Source organism: Podarcis vaucheri, assembly GCF_965113315.1.
Source record: "Podarcis vaucheri genome assembly, chromosome: Z".
NCBI classification, from domain to species: domain Eukaryota; kingdom Metazoa; phylum Chordata; class Lepidosauria; order Squamata; family Lacertidae; genus Podarcis; species Podarcis vaucheri.
The window spans coordinates 19,901,928-19,919,434 of NC_138758.1; the positions used below are offsets into that span (position 1 = coordinate 19,901,928).

At 45.8% G+C, this 17,507-nt stretch overlaps 1 protein-coding gene across 1 annotated transcript; it reads right to left on the reverse strand.

Moving 5' to 3' along the window:
• Positions 1–1,481: 1,481 nt before the first annotated feature.
• On the reverse strand, positions 1,482–17,236 carry FAAH2 (fatty acid amide hydrolase 2). The gene is made up of 11 exons (XM_082207575.1): positions 16,933–17,236; positions 12,369–12,451; positions 11,096–11,232; positions 8,566–8,775; positions 7,990–8,109; positions 6,979–7,114; positions 6,307–6,424; positions 5,209–5,328; positions 3,994–4,105; positions 3,204–3,398; positions 1,482–2,584 (listed from the first exon to the last, which is right to left on the reverse strand). Exons 1-11 carry the CDS (start codon positions 17,179–17,181, stop codon positions 2,409–2,411), a joined length of 1,656 nt encoding a protein of 551 aa, XP_082063701.1. The 5' UTR covers positions 17,182–17,236; the 3' UTR covers positions 1,482–2,408.
• Positions 17,237–17,507: the final 271 nt, after the last annotated feature.

The following is a 17,507-nucleotide window of genomic DNA, read 5'->3' on the forward strand; positions in this document are numbered from 1 at the left end:
TTTCTTGGTCTCAGCCCTCCTACCCACTTGCAATGACAAAGTGTGGGTGGCGTGCCAAATGTCACAGCCCTTTAAAAAGGGCTCGTTCCATTACCACCACCACCCCCAAAGTTCAGGGGGCACCTTTCCTCTTTGCATTAGTAATAAATTGTGAATGGTGTATTTGGGTACAACACTAGCTTATTTGGGATTTTGGAATTGTTTTGAATTGACTTTGGTTGCAGGTAATAACGTACTGATGATTAAGGTGGTGTGGGTTTGCTTGTTGTGAACATCACTTTATAGTAGTGTTTAGAATACAGTATAAAGGGTAAAGGGGACCCCTGACCATTAGGTCCAGTCGTGACCGACTCTGGGGTAGCGGTACTCATCTCGCTTTATTGGCCGAGGGAGCCGGCGTACAGCTTCCGGGTCATGTGGCCAGCATGACTAAGCCACTTCTGGCAAACCAGAGCAGCGCACAGAAACGCCGTTTACCTTCCCGCTGGAGCGGTACCTATTTATCTACTTGCACTTTGACGTGCTTTTGAACTGCTAGGTTGGCAGGAGCAGGGACCAAGCAACGGGAGCTCACCCTGTCATGGGGATTCGAACCGCCGACCTTCTGATCGGCAAGTCCTAGGCTCTGTGGTTTAACCCACAGTGCCACCCGCGTCCCTAGAATACAGTACACAGATGCACAAATAAAGTGACTGGCTAAAGTATTATACTGCATACTGAGGCTATGCGCCCAACCTGGATCTATCCTAATTAGGATTCATCCCTAATTAAATATTTGGGCAGAAGGTGCGATGGAGCAAGGAGACACGGGATCTCATTCCCCGCTGCTCCTGACCACAATGCAGACCACAGAAGGACTGAAACTTCCACTTGCGGGCTGGAAGCTGCTTTCCTGTAGGGAATGTGCTAATGAAGCAGATCCTACCTGCCTCTCCTTCCTACCTACCTACCTGCACCATGCAGCTAGGCTGCCTTTTGACAAATCCTGGCTGGCTCCAGGTGGGGCAACCTGACCCAGGGCAATCCAGAGCTCTCTGAGCCCAAGCCTGGGTCCACACAAGCTGGCCTGATTCAGTTCTGGTGCACAGCCCTGGTGGTACCTCATGCATGTGAAGTTACAGATGAAAAGCACAACCTAACTACAGTTGTACCTTGGAAGTAGAACGGAGTCCGTTTGACTTCCAAAACGTTCAGAAACCAAAGCGCGGCTTCCGATTGGCTGCAGGAAGCCTCACTGGACATTTGGCTTCCAAAAATAGTTCGCAAACCGGAACAGTCACATCCATGTTTGTGGCGTTCGGGAACCAAAACTTTCGAGAAGTAAGCTGTTTGAAAACCAAGGTACAACTATACTTAATTATGTCATATACCATCAGCACTGCGATCCAAGCACATTTTGGCTCCTTATTGACAATGGCTAACAGTGTTAGATTCGGTTCGAAGAAAAGGAGAGTTCAAGAGAAGAAACAGAACCACAGACCTAAAGTACTATATCATTATATTCTCTTTGGTGCAAATGACATACATTTCATTTTGTTTGGTCCATGGGAGCTGGCCAACAGCACTGTTTTTCAATGTACCCAGTCAAAAGGTGCATAGAGTAACGTATGGATTTATCAACATCATGAGAAAGAGACATACAAAGCAGGATTTAGAACCTCACATCCACAAGACATGGCCCCACAGGCTCAGAAGAGGAATGTGTGTGGGAAAACACTTGATCCATCACATGTTCCACCAAGTTCATTTGAACAGTCCTAGATTTACTAAGGTGTGCCTTCCAAGAAATTAAAAAGCTGCCCTCGTCTTCTTCCACCATGAGCCATGGCTGGGAACTCCCAAGTCCAACTTAGTGAGGAGTCAACAACTCCTTCTCCAGCACTGTTCTCAGTGTTCTGTGCAAATTGTGGGAAGCTGGGGGACCACAATTTCCCAAATACATATTCAAGTAGGGGAACTAGTCTCCAGCACAGATAGATATTACAGATGCCCTTGGCCTGGCCTTGAAATCAGCAAAGAAAAACCACGTTAAGTAGGGGACCAGGAGCCCTATACTACTAACACCACAGTCAGGGACAGAAAACCCTCTCCCATATCTCACAATATGATTGTCCTGTCAGAACCCTCTCCCCCCTCCCCAAAACCCCCGATTTCCCTGAGAAAGGAGAGAGCATCCTATTGCCTAAACTTCTCAAGTAATTTTGTAATAAGAAAAGAAGAAAGCTAAAGGTGCAGCTGGACTCTCTATCAGCTTTGGCCCTGTGGGAGGGAATTAAGTCCCCCTGGGTTGCAAGTGCGTGCAGGGGGGACAGGCATCAGAGCTCCTCCAATATCAGATGCAGCTGCCGGCTGCTACAGGTGGGGCACTCTTCGTGTTTCTGCTATCACCAGGACTCGGGCAACACACGCTAGGATGTACCAGGGCGAACCCATCCTCCAAATGCCTTCTCCAAGTATTGTGCCATGGCCAGAGTCAAGTGGTCATTGTAGGGTCCTGCCACCACCTGGATGCCCAAGGGGAGGCCTTCCTTGCTCAAGCCCAGCGGGCACTGGGTCACTGGTAAGCCCAGTATGTTGAAGATGGCTAAAAGGGGAAGAGAGAGTGAAAGGAATTAGGGACTCAAAGCACTTCTTTGCAACAAACGAACTAGAATCCAAGACATTTTGTTTCGCTGCTATCTAGAAACATTCCCTGAGAATTTGGAATTTATCATACTGGTTTTAAGTGCAAGAATAAATCAAGGGGTTCTGCACTGGCTAATGAAACACAATATGTCACAGAGGCCCCTAATAAACAAAGCACAGTTTGCTCCATACTCAGAGACTTCCCAGAATCAGGAGGTCAACATAATCCCATGGAAAAGTTGTATAACCTAGTTTGGAGGTAGCAGTACTGTGGAATTGTATAGTACATACCCATGTACTGCACACATATGGCTGTATCATATGCTATGTCCTGTTCGGTGGGTGCACATGAGCATGTACACAGGCAAAGAAAACCATATTCACCCAAATGGTGAAATACAATTACTGCATGCTGCTTCCCTTTTTCTCCTGGTCTCCTGCTTCCTCTCCTTTTCCTGTGTTGAATTTTTACATTTTAAGCTCCTTAAGGCGGTGACCTGTCTAACATCTTGTACTCTGCAAAGCATCATATACACTGAAAGAATGTACATGAGTAATGCAAAATAGGAACTCCTTACCTGTGTAGGCAAAATTGAAAGGCATCCCCAGAGGAGTGTGGTGCTTGGGAGCAACTACAGGGTGTGAAGGATATAAGAGGACACCATCACTTCCCAGTAGATTCACCATCTCGGTCTGCAGACTCTGTGCCATGCTTGCTAGCTTAGCGTTCACTTTGGGACTGTATTTCACCACCTTCTCGGTTAATCCTAGTGCTAAAGAGCACAGAGATGCAGGTAGGTCAAATACAAACAGCAGTCACTGCAAAAGGCTGCATCATATATAACATGATATACTAGAACAGGGGTAGCCGATGTGATGCCCTACAGATATTGCTGGACCACAACTCCCATCATCCCTTAGCACGGGCCACAGCCAAGAGCAGGTACACAAGCATTTGAAAACAACTCTTTTAGTTGCTGCCTTTCACTCCCAAACTTCCATGGTACTGGATGAGTTGAGGATCGCCAGACTCCTTAGTCAACGTGGCACCCTCCATATGTTGTTGGAATCCAGCAGACATCAGCCCCCTACCTGCATGGCCAATGGTCAGGGGTGATGGGACTAGTAGTACACCAACATCTGGAAGGCACTATGTTGGCTATCCGAGTCCTAGATTGTCAGCATCACCATCTTCCTTCCAAATATATGATGCTACCTTCTGGCCCCAAGCATTATTATATACATTTCTTTGCCAGCACTCCATATTTAGTTACCAGGAAATTGCCAAACAACCTGGATAGAACTAGCACATCAAAGAAGTGCAGCTATTTTAGAATAAAACTCTTAAGTTTAAAAACAGGACGTTACCAATGGCTGGGATGGTGTGTGACGACATCCCTATCATCCACTTCAGCAGCTCCCATGACGGCCACACTGGCTTTCCATGATCCCCAAGAAGCTCTGTGAAGGTTTCTGTTTGCTGTAATATGAATATGAATGGAGAAGCAAGGACGAAGAGAATTCCATAACGTTTTCTGCTTCTAGCTTTTTAAACTAGTATATTGTAAGCATGGTTTGCAGCCTGTACCAAACCTCCTCTCTCAATTTTACAAGGTACAATGACAAATAAATAAATATTTCATAGTGGAGCAAGAGCTATGGCAGAAGGCATGGGTCCCAACTGCACCAGACATTTAAAAGACAACGTCACCTTGAACAGTCATGGTACAGCATCTCCCAAAGAATCTTGCAAAGTGTAGTTTGCTACAGTTGCTGAGCATTGTTCGGAGATTCCTATTCTCCTCGCAGAGCTACAACTGCCAGACTGGTTTAACAATCAATCTCTCTTCTAGATGGAAAGAAGACAAAGTCCCTACCAGAGAAGAATGGCAAACTAAGCTGTTGGATTATGCCAAAATGGTGAAACTGACCGGAAAGCTCAGGGACCAAGAAGATCAAAACTTTAATAAAGAATGGGGAAAATTTACAATCTACCTGAGGGACCACTGTAAACAGATGAAAATGTCAGCAGGATTACAATAACACTTGTAATGTAGAAAGCATTATGGACAAAAATTGAGAGATATAAAATTTGGATGATTAAATAGTATGCAGTTGGTAATAGGACCCATGGAGGGGAAGGTGGGAAGTCCAGAGATTTGGAAGAATCTCTAAATATTGTTATGTATTTTGTACTGTTACAATTTTATACTTGTAAAATCAAATAAAAATTATTTTTTAAAAAACAAAACAATCCCTCTTTCCTGGGAATTCTGGTAACTGTAGCTCTGGGAGGGAAATAAGGATCTCCTAGCAAATCTCTTAACAAACTACAGTTCCCAGAATTCTTTGAGGGAAACCATAATTGCTTAAGGTAGCATGGTACTACTTTAAACGTATAGTACAGATTGGGGCCCGTAGGAAGGACTAACTAAGTACTTTTTAGAACCATGCTCTAGAGAACAATGTAAGTGCACAGAAACCTCCATGTGAAGATCAGCATCCCTGAAAGACAATTTGTCCATCGCTGCTGTTCTTCCCCTGTCGCAGGTAGGCTTACGCCCTAGTTTGCATTTTACATACCTGCCCATCACTGTCCTTGGAAGACATCATGACAGACCAGATCTGGAAGGAATACTTCATTTTGTGAATATTCACAGGCTGAACTTGAACACCCAGGTCAGCCTCCAGGTGCTTTACCACCTTGAAAACATAAGAGAGAAAATAACAGCCATTGAGTAAACAGTTATTAAAGGAGGAATGGAAAGCCTGGGGACCAAAGAGCATTTAAGAAAAATATAGGATTCTTCTCATTCCACACAGACACAGTACACCAAAACAATATTATCACCACTACATCAGAGTTAGGAGGACTGGTAACACCTGGACATTCACAGATGGACGTCTGAACTTCTGAGGCGCTCCACTCTGCTTCAGGCAACATGATAGGAAGACTGTGTCTGCGGACTTTGCTATGCAACAACTTTTTTCAAGTATGTGCATACATCACTCAGTTGTAATCACAGGGTGAAGATGGTATGCATGTGTGAACTCTCTCACACACAGAGAGAGAAGGATAGAGAGTGGTTCTCCTTAATCTTTGGTACTTTCACTGCAACCACTAGTGAACATAAGGGTTGTTCCCTACACTCCAGCTTCAAGACTTCCACAGCTCACCAGAACATTATGTAAATGTACCCTAAGCTTAACTATCAAAGCTCCACAGTAGCCCTTACATTTCCCATTTTGATTTGGCAATCCTACTTCAAGATAATTGCACTGCTTTGGGGCTATTTTATGCTATCTTTATATTCATAATCTCGCTGCAAGTTGAACTGAGACTTTCCCCCTATAAAAATGCATTTAATTATTATTAATAATAATACTGCCAGTAGATATACAGCCAAGGTTTAAAGAAGGGATTGTTTCCTATCTGGAGATGCTGGGAACCGAATGGGGCAGGGGGCTTCTGCATGCAAAGGATATATTCTACCACTGAGCTATGGACCTGTGCATGAATCTGACAAAAACAGTGCCCAGGTATGCTGGGGCACACGAAGGCATGCACAGGCAAATTTGCACAGGCTGACTCAGCTGCCATTTACCAAACGCCTACCTAAACTCCCTGATAACTGTGATGGCCCTCAAGTTTTTAAGCTACCAGGTGCAGTTTCCTCTTACGTTCCGATGAGCCTGAAGAAGCTCTTTGTCCACTGGGGAAACAAAGACAGAACCTCCGTCATGCTCCATGGAGTAGAATTTCACATTCTTTAGAGATACTTTTTCATCCAGCTTCAACCTGAATAGGAAGGAATAAGATGGCCACAAGTCAGGGAGTGAGGAGCACTTTGGTCCCATCCTCAGTTCAAGTCGGCAGAGTGGACTAGCTCCTTGATGTACACCAAGTTCTTATAATCAACTCTTGGTAAAAAAATGCCACGGCAACCAAAGGCGCCAGACCAGTGGGGATACTGTCCTCCATTAGGCAGACCAAGGCAGAGGATGATAGAGGGTACAGAGTAGAGCAAAGTAATGGATAACAGAGTCAAGTGAGCTATGCAGCCAGTGCTGCACCCCTGAAGCAAGCCTGGTGCCCAGAGGCAGAGTGAGGGATGCTGTTCCACAGCCAGTGTGGAATTAAGATTCAACGGCCAGTTAAATCGGCTTTCCTACATGGTATGGGGGGGGGTATTCCGACCTCTGCCTTAGTTAGCCCTGTCCCTCACTGTGCAGATCTCTACCATCAGGGGCAAAGACAGCTGGTGACAATAATGACAGGCGCCAAACACATTTGCACTTCTTAGCAGACTAGAATTCACTTTATGCACTGCAAAAGTAATAAGAACCACTTACTTTGTAACGCCTGACCCAGCCATGACCCTCAACAGGGGTTCCAGGTCCTCTGCAAAACGGCACATTGGGCCAGTGCACAGGAACTTTGTCCGAATGCCCACAGCATTAGGGAATTGGCCGTCATTGGGAACCACACCTAGACGAACACACCAAGTTTAGCTTTGCATGACAAACTACATTGTTTTAGTTTAGTGACAGGGTTGGGTTCATATGCCACCTCTCCCATACACAGAGCACTGTATTCAAGGCTAGTTTAGGTCCAAACCAGAACCCTAATCAGTTTTCTGACAGAAAGGACACTGCTACTGGCAGTTACCTTGAGACTGCAGAACTGAAGAAGGCACACTCGGGTCCACCTTCTGTTCCACACAATGAACATTATGGCAACGGGGATAAAGTATCCTGGCCCCATCCTCTGGCCAAAGAAGGAGCAGGTGTTGCAAGTCTTGCTCTCTTACCTCCTCCCATTGCTTTTGTATTAGTCTATGAACCTGCAGGCAGGGGCCTTCCTGTCTTTTAATAGCCATGCAATGCTTTAAAAAAAGTTTTCAACAGGATACCATTGCCAGATTTGGACTTGCTGCCTCCACTACAGTTATGCCTCATGCTGCGTCCGCTTCAGGTTACGTGTTTTCGTGTTGCGTCCCATGGCAACCCGGAAGCACTGGAATGGGTTACTTCCGGGTGTGCAGACGTGGCACTTTGGCATGCATCAGTTCCGTGTTACGGATGGACCTCTGGAACGGATCCCGTCCATAACACGAGGTTCCACTGTACTGAGATGCCAATTTGTGTAGCCAAAACAGCCAGGCCTTCAGGAACGGTAGCTGACTCTCCTTCTGAACTGGATGCCCAAATTCCCAAAGGCTTTTACCTTAAGGTCCAGTTGACCTTCCAAAGGAAATAAACCCTAATTCTTGAGAGGTAAGAGCATCAAGACAACCTACAACTGTTCTTTCTGTCCTTTTGGTTAACTTGGTGGAAAAGAAAAAGAAGCAATGAGAAATGTACCAGTGGTGGGCTTGTGTCCAAAGACGCCATTGAAGAAAGCCGGCATACGGATGCTGCCCCCAATATCCGAGCCCACACCGATCACAGAACCAGCAGCTGCCAGGATGCAGCCTTCTCCTCCTGGAAGGGAAACAAAGGACAGACTGGCAGTGGACCACAGACATATCTGAATAACCCGCACTTGCCACTCACAAAATCTGCTCTGGGAGACCGAAATACATATGGAGAAACAGAGTGGGCTAATCAGATTTTTTCCCCAGGGATTGTCATGCTACTCAGTACTAATCTCAAATACTTGCAGATCCAACAAAATAGAAGCATCATTGGCATACCTAACTTGCAAACTATTATAGGTGGCTTTCCAGTCCCCAAACCCTATACAACCCTACTTCTATGCTGTATCAAAGTCAAAAATAAGCAACATATTCCCAACTGCCCTCCTTTCTTGCTGAGTTCTGGTCACTTGTTTAAACCCCCATCACATGAGCAGTTAATCACTAGCAGGAGATTTGATCAGCTAGGACTAATTTATCTGTTCAGTGCAGCATGTTCTCACAAACGAGGTAGCCCACTCACCTGAGCTGCCTCCTACGATGCGCTCTAGGTCATATGGGTTGTTGGTCCGACCATAGACCCGGTTGCTCGACTCAAACCACATGCACAGCTCGCTGCAGTTGGTCACACCCAGTGGGATGGTGCCAGCCTGCTTTACCCGTGACACTACTGAAGCATCGGATGTGGAGATAATGTTACGACGGCTAACCAGTCCAGAGGCATTGGGCAACCCTACCACAACGAGGGAAACAAAAAGGAGAAAAAGAGTCAGAGGTTCCACAATAGCCTAGAGCAGAGCTAAAGGGCAGCTATAAGGCCAAGAGCCAAGGGAGTAGCTGCCCCCCAAGTGTCTGGAAAATGATGCAATATGGTAGATATACCACACTATTTCAGCAATGTTTAATCAAGCAGGAATCTCTGGTTTTATTTGGTAGGTGTTTTTCGTTTTCTGTAAACCATTTGCAGCCTGTAGTAGATGAGATAAAGCTCATCTTTATCATCTTTCCAGCTGGGGAAAGCAAATGCTCCTTTTAGCAGTGGAAGGGAGAAAGGTAAGTACAGTGGTGCCCCGCAAGACGAATGCCTCGCAAGACGGAAAACTCGCTAGACGAAAGAGTTTTCCGTTTTGGAGGTGCTTCGCAAAACGAATTTCCTATGGGCTTGCTTCGCAAGACGCCAATGTCTTGCGAGTTCCTGCTGGTTCCCCCCCCCCTTTCTAAGCTGCTAAGCCGCTTATCAGCTGATCCGATCAGCAGATAAGCCGCTAAAAGCAGCTAATAGTGCTAATCCTTCAATGGGCTTGCTTCGCAAGACGAAAAAACCACTAGATGAAGAGAATCACAGAACGGATTATTTTCGTCTTGCGAGGCACCACTGTAATGAACTAAAAACAAAACCTAATACAGTAATGGTTTTTGCTCACTCTGTGCTTTATAACCCACCTCCTCCTTCCCAGCCAGTTCCTTGATCTTTTAGCATGTTCTCTGTCCTCAAGTATACAAGCAAGTATCTTACTTGTTTTGTATGTGTGAAGAGAGGTATGGCTTAGCCAAGGAGGAATAGGTTTGTGGGGAGCAAACCACAAATAGTAAATCTCATCCCTGGATACTCCAGAGGTACCTCATTAAGAGTGCAAAAATTGGTTGGCTTTACTGGAGAAGGAGTATCTTGTTTAACAAGTTTGGGACCACACCCTCTAAGATGCAGCAACACCAGAGAATTGCTGGTTTCAGACTAAAACCTGGTGCCCTCAGAGCAGCTGGATTTTAGCTTAGTCTGCAGAACTACATGAAGGAAAATCCCTAGAAGGTTAGCAAAGAAGTCACTCACTGAGAAAAGGACGTGGGCTGCACTTTATACAGCACACCCTATTGTAAGATAACATAGCTTTCCCAAAACACAACAATTGGAAACCTTCTTCTTCCAGTAAGTTCAAGATAGCACATGTCTACCTCCTAATTAATCCTCACAATTACCCTGTGACGTAGGGTTAAGTTAAGCATCATGTCTGAGTGGTGGATTTGAACCTTTGTCTTCAAAGTCCTAAATGAGTCGCCCACTCTTAGAAGAATGCCCTTAGGATTCAACTGATTCAAATACTAACTAAAGCCTTTGTTTTTTAAAATACCTGGAAGAAGATAAAAGACTCTTCGGAAGAGTGATGTGACACACTATTTAATTGGGATCCGCCATTATGGGATAGACCGAGTTGCAGAGATAAATAGTCATGGGGGAGGCGAGGTCTTAATTTGTTATTACCGTATTTTTCGCCCTATAGGACGCACTTTTTCCCCTCCAAAAATGAAGGGGAAATCTGGGTGCGTCCTATGGGGTGAATGCAGGCTTTTGCTGAAGCTTGGAGAGCGAGAGGGGTCAGTACGCACCGACCCCTCTCGCTCTCCAGGCTTCAGGAAGACATCCGCAGTGTGGGGAGCCCTGCAGGAGTTCCCCGCAGGGCTCCCCACGCTGCGGATAGCAGCCTGCCGCCCAGCGCGAGGGGCGCCCTGAAGCAGAGCGCCCCTCATGCCGGGCAGACATCCGCAGCGTGGGGAGCCTTGCAGGAGTTCCCCGCAGGGCTCCCCACGCTGCGGATAGCAGCCTGCCGCCCAGCGCGAGGGGCGCCCTGAATCAGAGTGCCCCCCGCGCCCGGCAGACATCCGCAGCGTGGGGAGCCTTGCAGGAGTTCCCTAAAATATTTGGACTATATGATATGTATTTGTATAATTTGGAATATTTAATGTGATCTGATTGGACTGTTAAAATGGAAAACTTAATAAAAATTATTTTTTTAAAAAAGAATTCAACTGATTCAAGTACCATTGTTTAGATACACTTGGCAGTCACTATTTTATAAGATCTGATCGAAAGAGTTTTAAAAGAATGAAGGAATGCCGATTTAAGAAAGCAACAAACAAAACGTCTTAAGGGTTGCTCTGTTACCCATTAAAATATTCATACTGAAACAAATCTATGAAATAGATAAATAAATTAAATGAGGGAAGACTACAGACTGCGGTCAAGAGGTGGGTGGAGGTTATGCAAAAGAACACACCGTATAGCGCAAAGGCTTCTTTGATGGTGATAGGGACCCCCAAGAAGGGGAACTTTTCCTTCAGTGACTCTTCATCATCTTGCCCCTCAGAGAGCAGCTGGTCGACCTGATGAGCTTCCTCAAGGGCAGCCTCAAACCTGAGAGGGATGGTTGGGAAAGAAGAGCCAGAGGAAATAAGAGAAAACCCGTCAATCTCTAGAGCCTGGAACCTAACTGGTCTTCCTACGATGCTCATTTTGTCCCACACCTATTGCTCCTCCCAAGTTCCATCTCTGGAGCCACAGCCAAAGGTGAAGCTGGAGAAAGACTTCGGAGGGAGCCTAGAGGAAACAAGTCTAAATGTTGCTGTTTTTTGGTTTTTTTGCTTTGTGATCACCACAGCTTTGCAACTTCTCTAGAAATATTTGCTTAACGGCAAAGAGGTTCTTGACCTCGGATAAACAAAACAGGGTTCTGTCTCCAGGGTTCCCCTCAGGTATGCAGCCCCTTGCTATTTCCTACCTGGGAGCGAGGACAAATGGTCAAACGGCTTTTTAAAAATCCTTAAAAGAAGAACATGATGGTATACAACAGGGACAGAGAATCTCCACCTTGCAGCCAGTCGTGGTCTACAAGGGAGTCTGACCCATTAGACCATCTCTCCAAACTACAGCCACATGCCCACCAGCAAAGGATGACATTAGCTGATAGGCATGATGGGGTCCAGAGATTCCAGAGAATGCATTGGCAATGCAGATCCCTGCAGGAAGGTTGGTGAGTGGGAGGCTCGTTATTGCCGGGTGCTGCTTTGTCCCACCCCGTGAGATGGGCCACCTATCACATCACCTTTCTCCACCATGCCCCTGCTTGTGAGTCTTCCAGGGGGCATCTGATCAGCCGCTGTTGGGAGACAGAGTACTGTACTAGGTGAGATGAAACTTTACCCCACCTGCCTGCCCCACTCATCCAGTAGGCCAGCTCTCATGTTCTTAGTCTGAATACAAGATGCCCAAGGTCAGCGAAAGGTTCAGGAAGGATAAGTACTTCTGAGAATGAGCAGAGCTCCCTTTGTTTGGATTTGGAGAAGCTACAAACTAGTTACTTTTGCTATGATTGTGTTGCAAATCATAACTATGTGAGCGCTTGGAAGAGTTCTTCAGGAACTGTATTGACTCAAAGTAGGTCAACGTGTGAGGCAACAGAGAATCTCTAGCGGAGGACCACATCTGCCTACCCTTTTTCCTGTCAGAAGTAGAAGTATGTTGAAACAGAAAGTATAAATTCCATCACTCACCTGTCTTTTACAACCGCATTAATCAACGGATTGACTTCTTTGATCCTCCCAATGTATGTTTCAATAACATCAATACATTTCACCTGCATGGAATAAAAAGTGCTCAAAAGATTGCTGCAATCTGGCTAACTTTCAGAGATCTAATGATCGTATGTATTAAACATTGTGTTCTGTTTCATTAGCAATTAGCACCGTGTCATGGATAGAATGCTGGGCTTGGAGCAAGGAAATGAAGGTTCGAATATTCTATAATAATTTAATAATGATGATGATTCAATCTTTATATGCTGCTCAAGCCACTCTGGGCAGCTATGAACTTTAATGGATCAGATCAAAGGTCCAAATAACCCAGCTTCACAAAATGGTTTACAGATGTTTCTGTGAAGCTCACAAGGAAGGCAAAACATCCATCGCACACTCCCTGCTATTACTTGCCAGAAAAGTACTTGTCAGTGGTACACTATCTCTGAGAAAGGAGGCTCTCCACACGACCATGTAAGGAAGCCTTCAGTCAGTTGCTGTATTTTAGCCTCACTCACCTCACAATATTTGTTGAATAGGGGAAAATTGGAAAAGCCCATGCACAATATGTCTGAGTTCCTTGGGAAAGTGGTGTAATATACATGCAATAAAATAAGTGATAAATAAGTTTATCATTAATCATTGGGTGTGAGCAGCAATGTGAGGGATGCCGCTGATAACAACGGATTTCAGAAAGAGGCAGAATTTAGCTCATGCTCACTATTACGAATTATTTCCCTTGCCGTCTGGGAATGTGCCTACATTTAACATGCATGTTTTCCCTCAAAGAATACTCAGAACTGCATTTTACCCGCACTGAGCTACAACTCCCAGCACCCTTAACAAAATAGTTTCCCACAGGTATTATTTGAGGGAGGCAATATGCTTTAAATGTTCATTGAATATTAAAGGTATTGAGGTGGGACATAGAGACTATAAATTAAGGGCATTTGCTGACGATGTAGTGCTGACACGAGAACAACCTTTGGAGAGCATTCCCAAAACATTAGAAGAAATTAAAAGGTTTGGAGAAGTGGCAGGTCTCAAAATAAGCCCAGATAAAACCAAAATGTGGGTCAAAAACATGGATGAGCAGTCAAAAATTTTTTTTAGAAAGGATGTCTAGTTTAAAAATAGGCAAAAAGTTGTATTTGGAAATTTGGCTGACAGTAAGAAATCTTATTGGGACGCGAGTGGCGCTGTGAGTTAAACCACAGAGCCTAGGACTTGCTGATCAGAAGGTCGGTGGTTTGAACCCCCGTGACGGGGTGAGCTCCCGTTGCTTGGTCCCTGCTCCTGCCAACCTAGCAGTTCGAAAGCGCGTCAGAGTGCAAGTAGATAAACAGGTACCGCTCCGGCGGGAAGGTAAATGGCATTTCCGTGTGCTGCTCTGGTTCGCCAGAAGCGGCTTAGTCATGCTGGACCCATGACCCAGAAGCTGTACGCCGGCTCCCTCGGCCAATAAAGCGAGATGAGTGCCGCAACCCCAGAGTCGGTCACGACTGGACGTAATGGTCAGGGGTCCCTTTACCTTACCTTTAAGAAATCTTAACCTATTTGAAAATAATTACTGTATTTTTCCGTGTATAAGACTAGGTTTTCCCCCTTAAAAATAATGTCAAAAATTAGGGGGCTTCTTATACACGGGGCCATCTCCTCCCATTTTCTTAAATCTGAGTCCCCCAAAATAGTGGGCATCTTATACATTGGGGCAGGGGTCTGCAACCTTTAAGACAAAAAGAGCCACTTGGACCCGTTTCCGAAGGGAAAAAAACTGGGAGCCGCAAAACCATTGCGACATTTAAAACAAATATATCTCTGGAGCCGCGATCTAACAGCGGGAAGGTAACGTCGGGACGGTGCATGACTAACGCACGCACTGCCCCCATGCGATGTCACAGCCAGTACAGCGCCCGCCACAGTGGGGAGTGTCGGGGCGCACAATGCGCCTCCTCCCCTTGCTTTTATCCGCCCTGGAGCCGCGGCAAAGGTGTAAAAGAGCCACATGCGGCTCCGGAGCCGCGGGTTGCAGACCCCTGCATTGGGGCATCTTATAGAAGGAAAAATACGGTATATTAAAATGTGGAAAGAGGTTAAGAAAGAGTTGGAGATATGGGGGAGAATATGGGAAACCTCCAGATGTTGCCAGACTACAATTCCCACAAGCCCTAGAAAGCATGGTCAATGGCTGGGAACGGTGGAAGCTGCAGTTCAGCAACATGTGATGATGACACAAAGTTTCCCCGCCCCTATGAAAGATGCACAACAGAATGTAAGGACTCAAATGAGCCCATTTTCCTTTATAACCATGAAAGACTGTATGTTATTTGCCTGTGTCAAAAGTCTATGCCACGGTAACCTCTACAGGTTTTGGATAAGTTATAATCTGAACAGTGCTTGGAGGCTTATTTGAAAATCTTCTAAATGAGAATGTACACAAGATTTCTCCTAAGATTCCAAACCTTTTTACAATACACACCAAGCAAGTCACTGGAAAAAACCACATTCCTTTAAGGAAGGGAGGGGCAGGAGACGAGATTCTCAATACCAATCTCTTGCCCTGACGCAAAGCAGCTAAAGAACAGTGTAATGCTTGTTCAGAATAAGGTTACCAGATTTTTTTCAATGAATCTGGGGACATTTTTCAACTTCAATGGATTTTGTATGGGGACTTATTCGTAAATCCGGGGACTGTGCCCGGGAAATGGGGACAACTGGTAACCTTAGTTTAGAAGCAAGTGTTGATGAAATAAATTTGAATTCACTCATGCAACAGGTGCATTTAGAACTGGAGGTGAGGGGACATCAGCATCAACGGTGGTACAGTTGATTACCTTCTTAAATCTATATTTTCAAATAGTAACTTACTGAGAGTAAAAATTGCCTCCAGGTGACCAGGCTGGTTTGTCATTCCCCCACCCAACCTAAAAATCAGTAATACAGGTGGATAAAGCAAGGAAGCCAGCATCATTGTGGTCTAGCAACTCTCTATCCGTAATAATGAATTGCATTAATCTGCAAAACAAAAATTAAAACTAAGAACAGGATGTTCTCTTACTCTTCCCCAGATGCTTTTGGCTATTTCAGAATTGCTAGGATAATTCTATCATGTACAGTTACAACAACAACCCCAGTGAAAAGTATTCAAGTGGAACCAATCCAAATTTATTTCATCATGAACACCAGCAGGGCTCATTGCAAATTTATTTGTATCTTCCACAGAAAAGTGGGCAGAAGGTAAACAGCAAGAGCATGGCAGGCTTTGCATTTGGTGGGATTTCTTTAAAACATTTATTTAGTGGGTAAACTGAAGGCAGACGAGACCCTTATCAAATGGGTATAATGTTCAGCAAATGAACTTTAATGCTGCAGAGATAGTGGCTTACCAAACCATCTGAAGAATTAGAAAAGTTTCAGATACTGCATTTTTAGGAGCTGGATTTCTCTCTCCCACCCCCAGCTCTTGGTCTTTCCCACATGAAAGCTACATGTTTGGAGTCAGTAGACTACTACCATGGATGACTAACTGAGCAATCCAAATCCCCGAATCCCTGTGCTGAAGGGAGTTTGAATGGGGCCAGAAATGACATTTTAAAGGCTTTTGCAACCAGGGAAGCTCCAACCATCAGTGTGGAAGCGCTGCCAGCAAAGAGCACCCCAATGCACCCATCCAAATAGTGAGCAGAACCAACCACTAGTGGTGTCCCCACCAGCAGAAATCTCTGAAACAGAGTGCTTCAGGGGTGGGGCTGAGCCACCGCAGAATCCTATGGCTCCTCTGCCGATCCTGCTACTGTCACATAATGGCAACAGGTGCAATCCTGGTCTCTTCACTGTGCTAGAAAGAAAGCTAATGCAGCAGATGGGTATTTTTCTGCTCCCTCCACCTTTTGGGTGCCCAATACTATCTGCCTTCACCATTCTGGTTGTAAAAGTGGTACTTTTAATAGTAAAAGTACTATTAAAGAGTACTGCCTCTTTCCTTTAACTAAAGGGAACATCGCCCACATTCTCGCGATAAATTTGTTTTTTCTTTGAAAGCAGGTGGAGTATCTAATAGAACTATGTGGACTTAAGATTCTACATACAAAGATCCTGGGATTCATGTTAAGTTGATTTATTCTGAAAGGTTCACCCCTTGTGCCTAGGCCAAGAATCTCCCACGCCAGATCTAGATTCCATACTCCACAAACAAGCTGCAAAGAAATTAAAAAGAGGCTGTGGGAGCCGACATGCCCCTGCTACCTTGGAACAGAGGACTTCCACTAAATATTCCACACTGGATTTTGTGGCACAACTTCACAAGCAGATCCTCAGAGTCAAGGTAGGATATATGGAAGCCTAGGTGTTCTAGGAACATGGGGCATTCGCGAAGGGCTAGGAATCCCCAAGTTTTGCCTTAGAGTAGACCCCCCCCTCCTAGCAAAACTACAGTGCCCAGCAGCCCTTGCGGGGCGATCCCCTCCCACATCTCTCTCTCTCTCTCTCTCTCTCTCTCTCTCTCTCTCTCTCTAACTCAGAGACGGGCTGTCCGGGCCCTTACCTCCCTGCGGCGGATCCGCCGCGCCAGCTCCACTGCCGACAGCAACAGCAATGGGTGTTCCGGCGGCGGGACGGCGCGGGCTCTGCTGGGGCCAGGAGGAGAAGCAGCAGAAGCCGCCACCGCCGCCGCCGCCCTCAGTGGGGAGCGGAGGGCTGAGGCGCGCGCCGCCAGGCTGAGCAGCGCGAGGAGGGCTCCCGAGAGGAAGCGCAGCACGAGCACGACGCAGCGCTCTGCGCGAGAGAGCGCCATGGCAAAAGAGGTCGCAGCTACGGGACAATGCTGCCGATCAGAGCGGAAGGTGCGCGGCCACGCCCATTCGGGGGTGGGTGTGAGGGGCACGCCGGCGCCAAGCTCCGCCCCCTCCGCTCGCTCCTCCCCGTCCCCGAGATTTAAATCGTCAGGCGAAGGAACTCCCGGCTAGTTAGTTTTTCCTCAGTCAGAGGGAGAGTTAAGAAACAGAAACAAGCAGCTCCTAAAGGACCCTTTTTAAATGAATGAATGAATGAATGAATGAATGAATAAAATAAAAATACAATACTGTGATCTTCGGATGAAGGGTGGTATAGAGATTTAAT